General features: G+C 40.2%; 2 protein-coding genes across 11 annotated transcripts in view; both read right to left on the bottom strand.

Moving 5' to 3' along the window:
* LOC139758728 (aldehyde dehydrogenase, mitochondrial) overlaps nt 1-5,050 on the bottom strand; it is a 40,366-nt gene extending 35,316 nt beyond the window's left edge. The window contains exons 1-3 of one of the 3 annotated variants that reach the window (XM_071680434.1): nt 4,978-5,050; nt 4,380-4,540; nt 746-850 (exon numbers count right to left, since the gene is read on the bottom strand). In XM_071680434.1, the coding sequence (XP_071536535.1) occupies nt 746-850; nt 4,380-4,540; nt 4,978-5,035 (324 nt within the window). In that variant the 5' untranslated portion in view covers nt 5,036-5,050. Of the gene's footprint in view, nt 1-745; nt 851-4,101; nt 4,122-4,351; nt 4,541-4,977 lie in introns of those variants that run through there. The other 2 variants (XM_071680436.1, XM_071680437.1) reach the window with 2 other exon arrangements.
* A 2,062-nt stretch (nt 5,051-7,112) lies between these two features.
* The window catches only part of LOC139758729 (protein singed wings 2-like), a 50,381-nt gene continuing 44,012 nt past the window's right edge, over nt 7,113-13,481 (bottom strand). For all 8 annotated transcript variants that reach the window (XM_071680439.1, XM_071680441.1, XM_071680444.1 and 5 more), the window contains one exon: nt 7,113-12,519. In XM_071680439.1, the coding sequence (XP_071536540.1) occupies nt 12,247-12,519 (273 nt within the window). In that variant the 3' untranslated portion in view covers nt 7,113-12,246. The remainder of the gene's footprint in view (nt 12,520-13,481) is intronic.

Genomic DNA, 13,481 nt, shown 5'->3' with positions numbered 1-13,481 from the left:
TCATTATCTGGGAAGATGAAGATGGGTATGTTTAAAGGTAAAGTAGTCCCAATGGTGTAGCATGCATGGTCTATAAATGAGAATACATGGAAGGAGGATACTATAAGGATATAATTAGGAAAATATATGGTGAGAAAAGGCTGACTGATTAAGAAGTGACTGGGTAAGAAAGAGGTGTGGTAATAAGAAGAGTATGGCCGAAAGCTGAAGATGGTTTGTTAAAATGGTTCGAACACATGGAGAAAATAAAAGAAGAGATGTTGACAAACACGATATGTTTGTCAGAAGTGGGGGGACAAGGAAAAGAAGGAGACTGAATTGGAAATGGAAGGATGTACTGAATAAGCTTTTTAGAGGAGGGGACAAGGAAAAGAAGGAGACTAAATTGGAAATGGAAGGATGTACTGAATAAGGTTTTGAGTGCTCAAGGCCTGAGCATATAGGTGGGTGAAAGGTTGGTGAGGATAAAATAAACTGGAGCAATGTACTGTCAATGGACTGAACCAAGGCAGCTAGAGAATGGATGTGAGCAAATGAATCCTTTTCTTCATCTTTTCCCAGCACTACCATGCAGAAAACAAGGAACAAATATGAAAGAAAAGAATGTATACAAATTTGGAATCACGCCTTTAGTGAGAAAGTGCATTCTCAAGCCCTATCACAAAAAGTCATAAAATAAACTGCCAAAGCTTTAACCTGACTTTCAAAACACATATGGTTTGTGCACAGGGGCACTGTTACATACCTGGCAAGCCTCGCTAATGAAACATATGGTTTCCTCTGTAGATGGGTTCAGCACAGGGAAGGTCTGACCATTTTCAGCATCAACAAATTCATTGTTGATGAACAGCTGGAAAGGATATCATAATCCTAGTCATTTGGAAAATGTTATCAAAGAAGTATATCGTAATCTTAATTGCACTGATATCATTAGGGCATAAAACAGCAATATTACAGAACTAGGGGAATTCATCTTACAAAGATATTAATTGGAAATACAGTAATACCCTGATCAGCACTGTTTCATCATAGTACTCTTAGGTGCATCTTGGAGCTTTAGTTTTATGAGAAAAAAATTATGATAATCCATAGACATCAAAAGCTATGAGTACGAACACTCACAAATGCTAAGAGCAGCTCTCTTTGTTTATACTCAGAGCACACACACATGGTCACATCCAATAATAAGTGTTAAGAGCTCTCCTCTGTTAGTACAATACAATTCTGCTGCACTTACACTATGTACACATTATCCCTGGGGATAGGGGAGAAAGAATACTTCCCATGTATTCCCTGCGTGTCGTAGAAGGCGACCAAAAGGGGAGGGAGCGGGGGGCTGGAAATCCTCCCCTCTCGTTTTTTTTTAATTTTCCAAAAGAAGTAACAGAGAAGGGGGCCAGGTGAGGATATTCCCTCAAAGGCCCAGTCCTTTGTTCTTAATGCTACCTAGCTAACATGGGAAATGGCGAATAGTTTGAAAGAAAAGATATATATATATATATATATATATATATATATATATATATATATATATATATATATATATATATATTTTTTTTTTTTTTTTTTTACTTTGTCGCTGTCTCCCGCGTTTGCGAGGTAGCGCAAGGAAACAGACGAAAGAAATGGCCCAACCCCCCCCATACACATGTACATACGTCCACACACGCAAATATACATACCTACACAGCTTTCCATGGTTTACCCCAGACGCTTCACATGCCTTGATTCAATCCACTGACAGCACGTCAACCCCTGTATACCACATCGCTCCAATTCACTCTATTCCTTGCCCTCCTTTCACCCTCCTGCATGTTCAGGCCCCGATCACACAAAATCTTTTTCACTCCATCTTTCCACCTCCAATTTGGTCTCCCTCTTCTCCTCGTTCCCTCCACCTCCGACACATATATCCTCTTGGTCAATCTTTCCTCACTCATTCTCTCCATGTGCCCAAACCATTTCAAAACACCCTCTTCTGCTCTCTCAACCACGCTCTTTTTATTTCCACACATCTCTCTTACCCTTACGTTACTTACTCGATCAAACCACCTCACACCACACATTGTCCTCAAACATCTCATTTCCAGCACATCCATCCTCCTGCGCACATCTCTATCCATAGCCCACGCCTCGCAACCATACAACATTGTTGGAATCACTATTCCTTCAAACATACCCATTTTTGCTTTCCGAGATAATGTTCTCCACTTCCACACATTTTTCAAGGCTCCCAAAATTTTCACCCCCTCCCCCACCCTATGATCCACTTCCGCTTCCATGGTTCCATCCGCTGACAGATCCACTCCCAGATATCTAAAACACTTCACTTCCTCCAGTTTTTCTCCATTCAAACTCACCTCCCAATTGACTTGACCCTCACCCCTACTGTACCTAATAACCTTGCTCTTATTCACATTTACTCTTAACTTTCTTCTTCCACACACTTTACCAAACTCAGTCACCAGCTTCTGCAGTTTCTCACATGAATCAGCCACCAGCGCTGTATCATCAGCGAACAACAACTGACTCACTTCCCAAGCTCTCTCATCCCCAACAGACTTCATACTTGCCCCTCTTTCCAGGACTCTTGCATTTACCTCCCTAACAACCCCATCCATAAACAAATTAAACAACCATGGAGACATCACACACCCCTGCCGCAAACCTACATTCACTGAGAACCAATCACTTTCCTCTCTTCCTACACGTACACATGCCTTACATCCTCGATAAAAACTTTTCACTGCTTCTAACAACTTGCCTCCCACACCATATATTCTTAATACCTTCCACAGAGCATCTCTATCAACTCTATCATATGCCTTCTCCAGATCCATAAATGCTACATACAAATCCATTTGCTTTTCTAAGTATTTCTCACATACATTCTTCAAAGCAAACACCTGATCCACACATCCTCTACCACTTCTGAAACCGCACTGCTCTTCCCCAATCTGATGCTCTGTACATGCCTTCACCCTCTCAATCAATACCCTCCCATATAATTTACCAGGAATACTCAACAAACTTATACCTCTGTAATTTGAGCACTCACTCTTATCCCCTTTGCCTTTGTACAATGGCACTATGCACGCATTCCGCCAATCCTCAGGCACCTCACCATGAGTCATACATACATTAAATAACCTTACCAACCAGTCAACAATACAGTCACCCCCCTTTTTAATAAATTCCACTGCAATACCATCCAAACCTGCTGCCTTGCCGGCTTTCATCTTCCGCAAAGCTTTTACTACCTCTTCTCTGTTTACCAAATCATTTTCCCTAACCCTCTCACTTTGCACACCACCTCGACCAAAACACCCTATATCTGCCACTCTGTCATCAGACACATTCAACAAACCTTCAAAATACTCATTCCATCTCCTTCTCACATCACCGCTACTTGTTATCACCTCCCTATTTACGCCCTTCACTGAAGTTCCCATTTGCTCCCTTGTCTTACGCACCCTATTTACCTCCTTCCAGAACATCTTTTTATTCTCCCTAAAATTTACTGATAGTCTCTCACCCCAACTCTCATTTGCCCTTTTTTTCACCTCTTGCACCTTTCTCTTGACCTCCTGTCTCTTTCTTTTATACTTCTCCCACTCAATTGCATTTTTTCCCTGCAAAAATCGTCCAAATGCCTCTCATACTTGACTGCTGTTTCCCACATTAGTGAGACACATGAAGAACAGCTGCAACTGCTCACACCCGCACACACACACACAGCAAGACTGGCCAACTAACGGGGATTTTGTTATGGAAAGACACTCACCACAGGAAAATTTGGAGCTAAGAATGAGGCATGGAAATATAAACTAAACAAGGTATGTGTCCATGGACTGAATGTCAGCACCCTGCATATATATATGGGGTACAAAGAAAATAGAGCAGCCTCAAACGTGACAGTCAATGTCATGCTAACAAACCCTGCTGCCATCAACGAACTTCCTCCTGGCTTCTGGTTACATGCCACCTACCATGGCCAGCCAGCCTACCATCCCAGGTGATCCCCAGCACCAGGCAAGCCAGCCTACTACCCCAGGTAATCCCCAGCACTAGATTAGGCACAAGGCCAACAACCATACCAACCCAGGTGGTCCCTAACACCAGACCAGCCAGCCCACCACCCGAAGTGATCCCCAGCACCAAGCCGGCCAGCTTACCACCCCAGGGGATCCCTAGCACCAAGGAAGCCTACTACCCCACGTGATCTATGTACCTCATGAGGCATCAAGAAGATGGTGGCTGGGGTACTGCTTGCCTCCTCACATCCCATATCAAACACAAAACAAAATCATTGTCAACAACCAATTCTCTCGCGAACAAATAAATAACCTACCTTATTAGCGGAGTGGGGGTGGTCATACCTGTGTGTACTTGATGTCAGGCTTCCTTATGGCCATGATGAGGGCGTTGTCAAGTGTGGCAGCCAAAAGTAGTTGAGCCAACCAGTGTGTAGTGAGGTCGGTGGGCGACTGAGAATGATGCTGATTGTGGATGCCGGTCGTTACCATGGCAACACGTGGACCTTCAAGGGCAAGTTATTCAACAAAAACCTGAGTACGACACAATCATTATCACAATATTCTATACAGATTATCAATTCTTTACATATTGATTTTTCTTAATCTGCTGTGATAGTGTTGGAACACCATAATCTTTAAGATCCTGACGAAGTATTTATTTAACTTGAACGAATATCATGAGACGTGAAAAGGATACTTTTCATTTCATTAGAGGAATAATGTAATTGTGAGAAGACAAGTAAGAGTCAATAACACTTCCAGTAGAGTTAGTCTTCGTAGTAAATGGACAACATAAATATTGAGCTCAAACATTCTCTGCCCTTTCCCTCTGAGGTAGCGCCACGAACTGATGAAATGGTGGCATGAGTGGCTCCTATTCAATAAGTAGATATCCTAATGCACCAGACCTAGAGCCCATCATACGGAGATCTGCTCTAACTTTTTAATTTTACAGCCAATGGGTCCCGGCCCCCGGCCCGGCCACGTGCGAATAACATGCTAGGCTCCTCCTTGCCTTTCCAGCCACAGTTTTCCCAAGCGTAGCTGCTTTATTTCCACTATAATGCTTAACATCAGTATAAATCTCAATCGCAGCTTTTTATATGTTCTCTTTATATCTTACAGGAATATTACCTATTTTTTTACATTAATCATTAACATAACGTTGGTCGGATGTTTGGCCTTTAGGTTTATCTTCTGCTCGGCATTGAGGCCATCAACGCAAGTTACATCCACCAAACTTCTTCATGTGTTAAAGATAATTCTAAGACCACATACACTCTCACTAAGAAGCATGTAGCCCATGATAAACACAATTTACATGATACACGCAAAGCCCATTACTGTTCCCTTACCCATTGCCCTCATCTAACATCCTTTAATAAAGTTATGCTTTTAATCCTGCAGAGCCTTATATATATATATATATATATATATATATATATATATATATATATATATATATATATATATATATATATATTTTTTTTTTTTTTTTTTTTTTTCAAACTATTCGCCATTTCCCACATTAGCGAGGTAGCGTTAAGAACAGAGGACTGGGCCTTTGAGGGAATACCCTCACCTGGCCCAATTCTCTGTTCCTTCTTTTGGAAAATTGAAAAAAAAACCGAGAGGGGAGGATTTCCAGCCCCCCGCTCCCTCCCCTTTTAGTCGCCTTCTACGACACGCAGGGAATACGTGGGAAGTATTCTTAATCCCCTATCCCCTATATATATATATATATATATATATATATATATATATATATATATATATATATATATATATATATATTGCAACATTACAATATACAAGAGACAAATGTTCTCAATATCTAAGGCTAACACGAGGTGTATCTAGATTACACTTGGACCCACGAAGATAATTAACATTACTTTGCAACCGTTAGCATTACTGGTGATAAATTTGGCTGCATTATCTTATACATGTAATATGTTTCAACATGTGAGAGGCAGTGGGTACTTATATCATTACACATCAAGGACGAGGACGTGGCAATAGGAGTCTGCTTTGCTATACATGTAAGGGAAAAGGCAGTGGAGACCTAAAGGTCACATGCATTGGTATACATAATGTATGAGGAAGAGAGTGAGTATCCATGTTATACATCATGAGAGGAAGAGAGACTGGGGATCTGTATTATACATTCTGAGAGAGAGAGAGAGAGAGAGAGAGAGAGAGAGAGAGAGAGAGAGAGAGAGAGAGAGAGTACATCAGTTACTCTGGCAACTAAAAAGAGATTAAGCTGGTGTTGCTATCAGCTGCTGTAGATAACTTGTCAATCAGTGGCCTCTTGCTTTTGTCAGGATCTGATCTTTACATTTACACATACCCAATAACCCACAAGAACACTTACCTGACAGTTCTCATGTGACAGAGACAAGCAAGTTATCATAGCCATTTTTCTCATCTGACAATTATAACGTTTCTCAAATTTAAATATATTACCGGTCAATGATTACATCTCTTACATGGGTGTCTATATTTCATTTAGAATAGAAAGCTTTATATGGCAGGGGGATTGAAAGGTGCTTCACATTACTGGCAAAACATAAGAATTTTGCATTTTCAACATAGATTCTTGAGCTTTCATTGTTAAACCAATATCAGCAGAATCTCCATAAGATTTTATAATAAAATATAATCACTCTTGCCATAGGAGGATGTAACAATATGTATGTAGTCCTGTTAAGACAAAAGTTATGTTACTTGGATGTAATACAAAGTATGGTCACAAGAGTTGCTTCATGCTGTTGTTGGAGAGGCAATAGAAGATGGGGAACATCTGGCCTCATGTGCCTCCAATGTTGCCAGGATCACCTGTTGCAGGAGGTACCTGGCACCTGCCTCTATGTCGCTAGGATCACCTGCACTAGGCAGTACCTGACACCTGCCTCCATGTTGCCAGGATCACCTGTTGCAGGAGGGTGGTGGGAGGGGGCTGATGGTTGGGCTTTATTAAGACATGGGAACAATATATGTCTCATGTGGAAATGTTCAACATTTCTGGGACATGAGTGTTGAGACTACACACATGGTTCATTAAAGTAACACTTGCAGTCTGTTTGGTTTATTGGCAACACTCAGCATGGTACAATTCATAAAAGTATTTCTGTGACAGTCAGAGCCAAGTTTTCACAAAATGGTGTATATACAATATTTCTCTTATTCTTAAAATAAGACAAATTAAATATTTCTGTTTATGTTCAGCTTCAAGTTAGAGCAAAATATGTAAAAATTAGCACCACAAACATTATATACACAAGTAATGTGTTACTCAGTAATACTCTGTATATTGATGTGTTAATATTACCCTGCACTTGTACCTGCCATCATTTTCTCTTATCCTGAATATCATAATTAGTCTTACATTTTCATGATTAGCCATGATAAGTGCCACATCACTGGTTAGGAGAATGCCTCATCACTGGCCATGAAAGTGCCACATTTTTGGCTACATTGATGACCACAAGCGGGTGCCACATCAGTGACCACAATCGACTGCCACATCACTAGCCATGAATGAATGCCACAACATTGACCATAAGCAAGTGTCACATTACTGGACATGAGACTGTGCCACAACAACGGCCATGAGCCACAAGCGAGAACCACATCACTGGGCACGAGCGAGTGCCACATTACTGGACATGAGACTGTGCCACAACAATGGCCATGAGCCATGAGCGAGAACCACATCACTGGCCACAAGCAAGTGCCACATTACTGGACATGAGACTATGCCACAACAATGGCCACGAGCCACAAGCAAAAACCACATCACTGGCCATGAGCAAGTGCCACATTACTGGACATGAGGCTGTGGGTGAAGAAATTTAATGACAGTGGTGACACCACTACAACATTTAGTTGTCCATGCCATATTAGCTTTTCAAAAATATACATGTTTTCCCAAAGGTTTTATCACACCAGGGATGGCATCAATAATTTGCATACCCGTCCAAAATGCCATAAGGGATCACTTGAACAGCATATTTTTATCCTCATGGCAATTACAGTAATGGCAGGTAACCCAAATATTTACAACATAAGTTCATATTTGAAAAGTAAGGCTGCTTATGCATAAAGTTACAGACATTAAGAACCTAAAATGTAACATTCCCTAACAAAGGAAAAGCATTATGATTCCAACAAAAACTAGCAAAATTTGTCATCATAACATGCCCTCAGTTTTAAAGATGTTTCAGTACATTATTTAAAAGTACAACTATCTTATCTGGTAGTCACGAAGGATTAAATAATGTAATTATAATCCAGGTAAAGTTACACTTTATGGTCCACTGAAATCTGTATAAGTCCTTTCAGCCTTTCCTATGTCATGATGGACTTTAAATAGTTGTTTATCAGTTTCTAAAAGAAAAAGCTACATTATCCTGATGCAACAGTGACTGCTACAGTTAGGAGCTGATGCAGTATAATACTTAAATTTGCATAAAACTGAAGTAAATTCTCCTTGCAATGTAGAGCAGAATGTCCAGTGAAGATACATGACTTGGGAAGGCTTCTGTAGCTAACTGCACCTTCATGTCCAAGTCATCTGAATAAATGTCTTCCCATTTTCTTTAATTCATTTTTTCACCAAGAATGTGAGATGCAGGCCACATAATTTGCAGAATTACAGTAATTTGGAGAACCTATCAATGACACTGACAAAAGCTGCATACACCAATGAAAGGAAGATGTTATTCCTAAAATGACCTTCCAGCAACTGCACATCTTCTCCACTCTCATATAAAAATTGAAAGGTTTTCCTTCTAACTTCTCTCCTTAGGAAGTAATGTGTCAATGTCTAAGTTGTCTGTGATCTCCCGTTCAACTGTCTTTGCCAATGAAAGTTCATTTCCTCAGTAACTGTGATGGAGCTTGCAGAGTTTAATTTGCTTTCCAATATGGTAATGACAATGGTGGGGCTCTGAAGAATTTTCCTTGTATGATTCTCTTGGTGAAAAAGTCATACCATATTACTACACTTAGGATGAAGCACAATGATCTAATCTCTGTTGTAAGGCAGCGTGATGTATTTGTTGTCTTATCTCTTTTTTTTCCAACTGCATATTCAGTATGAGCATTTAGAGCACCAAGTACTTCCCTAATATGGTACAGAGCACTTTGATACTGTCAATTTGACATTCCAATCTAGTTGTGGATTAGGTAACATATTTTTTAGTACATACCAGCACTGCAACAAAGAGCTGAAAAGGGTGGATGAATGCTGAAAAGTGCCAAAGACTCACCAAGTCAGCAACGACTTTGAAGTTGTGATTATCACAAGGCATGTACAAAGCATTCTCATATATTTCCAATACTCTTTTCTGTACTCCTTGCTTGTACCTGTCACTTTGCCTCCATTGTCAAAGGACCGCCTCCTATGGTCTGTAATGTTCAGAATAATTTTCTGAGGACTAAAAGGATGTATATCACAAGAGCCTTTACCTGTGGTGTCTTTAATGACCATCATAAAGCCAACAAAATGTTAATGTATGGACACAGCAACTGATAGCTAAAAGCTGACAATACTGTGTTACCAAATGTTACTCTGTGCAGCTCAAGTCAGGTGTGCAGTCCATAACAGAAAACTGTTTGGAGCCCATGAGTGTCATTTTGTTGAAGATTTTTGTGATATCAAAGCAATAAGCTTGTTCAAAATGTCAATGCTCAGGCATTGGTTAGATAACTTCCATTTCTCAACGCTTCTCAGAAGTTTACTCACCACAAGACCATTTTTGTTGAGAATTTCAATCTGACCAAGAATATTTCCACTTTGTGGATCATGCAAGTTCATTGTATGGCCTTGGATTGCCAGATTCCAACAAGCAAGATGGCATACAACAGCAGTAAGTCTTATGAGGATGGATCTCTAATACTTCTGCTCAAACAATAACATCTCCTGACAGGTAATGCCAAATGGTATTCCAGCAGACAAATGATTAAGTAACTGATGTCAGTGATACACTTCTTCATGTGCAATTTTGAGTGTTCATGCACTTTCATTGAGAGTATAAACCACTGCCAGGATTGGAAGCTGCCTTTAGAAAAATGGCTGTCATGTTTGCCAACAAAAACAAAACACTGAATCACATGACTGTGAATGGCTCTGCCATGTTTTCAGAATTTTCTACTCATTCTTCATACTCACAAAATAATTTTCCTTGGTGAATCACAAGGAATGGCATCACAGTTTGAAGGAAAGTCAGTATCCATTAATTGCATTGGTCCTCTTCGAACAACAACATGGCACTGAAAATCCATTGATTTACCTCTCCACAATGCTGGGTCATTAGGCAATCAACTTAAACTATCACTATCAGGTGATGCATAAGATCCTTGATGATAAGGTAACTTCAGTTGGAGTCTGATGCATCTTGGAAGATTCTGATGACAATGCACCTCCTGCAGAAGGATCTCCAGCTGATGTAGATGTCGTGAAACCCCCCTCTTGTTTCTAATTTAGTAAAAAAATAATGTTTTTTGGGAAATTTTCTGTTCTTTACACAATGATTTTAAATAATTTTGCTTTTCAGCATTATTTGGTAAAGTCCACTTTATATTCTATAACACATAGTAATAAAATGTAGTTATACAACTCCCACCTTCAATACGTGCCCATTTCACTTAGGCAAGATCATTGTGTGCATAACAATAGTCAGAACCCAGCTACTACCTTCTAACTCCAAGAGGACAAATTTTCACAAGTTTGGACAAGTACACATATGTTCACATCATGTCCAGAACCTGACAAGTTGAGGGCAAGAAGCTGAAAAATTCAGGTGCCTGTTTGTGTATACTGCAAATCTTATACGGGATGTTGATCTGAAATGTTAAAAGTGATACTGTATGTGCCTATCTGTTGTAATGAAAACACAATAAAGAAATCACTTAATGCAAAGAGTACAAAGTCAGTTCTGGTAAGAGGTATTCTAATCAATAAAAGATTACTTGATCACTTCTGTTACATGCATTGCATCAGGCCCCACTGTATCTGTGTTTCGGAACGTTTCAACTGACGCCAGCTGTACCTGTTTCCAAAGGTTTTAACAAACATGCCCAGTATCCATGTCTTCAAAATCTTTGAAACCTCATCAAACACTCCAGCTTCTGTCTCGCCTTTAAAGTTCGTAAATATGAATTACGTACATGTATATATGTATAAGTCTACGTATGTATATATATGTATACGTTGAAGTGTATAGGTATGTATATGTGTGTGTGTGGATGTGCATATATATACATGTGTATGTGGGTGGGTTGGGCCATTCTTTCGTCTGTTTCCTTGCGCTACCTCACTAACACAGGAGACAGCGACAAAGTATAATAAATATAAATATAAATATATAAAAAAAGAATTACATTCCATATCTACTGGGTTAACAACAGGGTAATTTGGTGATGATTCAAGAAATTTTAAGGATAAGCTGTGCCAAGGACAACTGCAGGGAAGCCTTAAAATGATCCAAGATGGTTTATTTATGATGTGATGAGACATATAATCAGCAAGGAAGCCTGGTAAAGATCCTGGTAAATGTGTTGAATGGATCAACATCAAAGCAGCCTGGTGATCATCCTGTCAAATTTACAGAGGACCTAATGATGGTTCAACATTAGAGCAGCCTGGTGATGATCCTGTTAAATAAACTGAGGACTTAATGTGATAGACCAACATCAGAGTAACCTGGTGATGATCCTTTTGAATTCAATGAGGAACTAATGTGATGGATCAACATCAGAGCAACCTGGTAATGATCCTGTTAAATTTACTGAGAACCTAATGTGATGGATCAACAACAGAGAACCTAGAGATGATTCTGTTGAATTTACTGAGGACTTAATGTGATGGATCAACAAGAGACCCTGGTGATGATCCTGTTCAATTTACTGAGAACCTAATGTGATGGACCAACAAAAGAAACCTTACTGAAGACTTATTGTGATGGATCAACAACAGAGAAGCCTGGTAATGACCATGTAAAATTTACTTAGGACCTTATGTGATGGCTCAGCGTCAAAGCAGCCTGGTAATGATCCCGTTAAGTTTGTAAGAAAACATGTGTTGAGTCGACAGCAGCACAGCAAGAGAATGATCCAGAAAGTTTACCGAGGAAAATGTGTGTTAGGTCAGTTGTAAGAATGAATAGTGATGAAAAAAATTTGAAGAATAAAATATGTTGTATTAACAGCAAGGCAGCTTTGTGATAATCCAAGGAAGATTGCCATGTCTCCGGTACTGAACAAAATTATGGAGGAAGTTCAATATAATCAATAGCAGCAAAATCCCCATGCAAATGTTGAGGATATCGATAGGCTGCAGGAGCGGCGGTTCATGGGCACACTGGCTCTTTACATCCAGGGTGATGATCTGTTGACCAGCATTGTTTGCACTCTGGTCAGAGCATCGGATGTCAATGAGGGATGTTACCATGGGGCTCTGATAATACAAAATGGCCTGCAAAGATAAATGTTCTGTGTCAACTCCAACTATTTCAAATTTGACTCCACATTATATGCATCACCATACATATCATACACTTGGTCAGCAACACACTCTAAACTGCCTTCCATCACACAAGGTACTGCTGCCCATCATGTACCATGCAACATACTACACAATGGTCACTCCATACATCATACACCACCCTGTCCCACACTATAAAATTGTCACCCCATACATTACACACCACCTTGCAACCCACTATACAATGGTCACCCCACACATTACACACCACCATGCAACACACTATACAATGGTCACCCCACACATTACAGACCATCCTGCCTGCCCCACATACTACATGATGCCCCACCCCACACACACCACATAATGCCCCACCAAACACACTATACACCAACCTGCCCCACACACCACATAATGCCCCACCAAAAACACTATGCACCACCCAGCCCCACAAACTACATAATGCCGCACCAAACACACTATACAACACCCTACCCTACACACTACATAATGCCCCATCAAACATTATATACATCACCCTGCCCCACACACCACATAATGTCCCATCAAACACACTATACATCACCCTGCCCCACAAACCACATAATGCCCCACCAAACACAATATACACCACCCTGCCCCACACACTTTATACCATCCTAAACCACATGCTATAAATCAGTCTACCTCATACACTACATAACGCCCCACCAAACACAATATACACCACCCTGCCCCACACACTTTATACCATCCTAAACCACATGCTATAAATCAGTCTACCTCATACACTACATAACGCCCTACCCCACACACTTTATATTGTCCTAACCCACATGTTATACATCAGCCTGCCTCACACACTACATAGTGCCCTATCCAACACACCATATATCATGCTAACCCACATGCTATACATCAGTCTTTTCTTTTATGTTGAAGGCTCCAGCCAC

The sequence above is a fragment of the Panulirus ornatus genome, chromosome 31 (genome assembly GCF_036320965.1).
Source record: "Panulirus ornatus isolate Po-2019 chromosome 31, ASM3632096v1, whole genome shotgun sequence".
Classification (NCBI taxonomy): Eukaryota; Metazoa; Arthropoda; class Malacostraca; order Decapoda; family Palinuridae; genus Panulirus; species Panulirus ornatus.
Note: the sequence above shows the minus strand (reverse complement) of the source record. Positions and strands in the feature narration are given on the sequence as shown.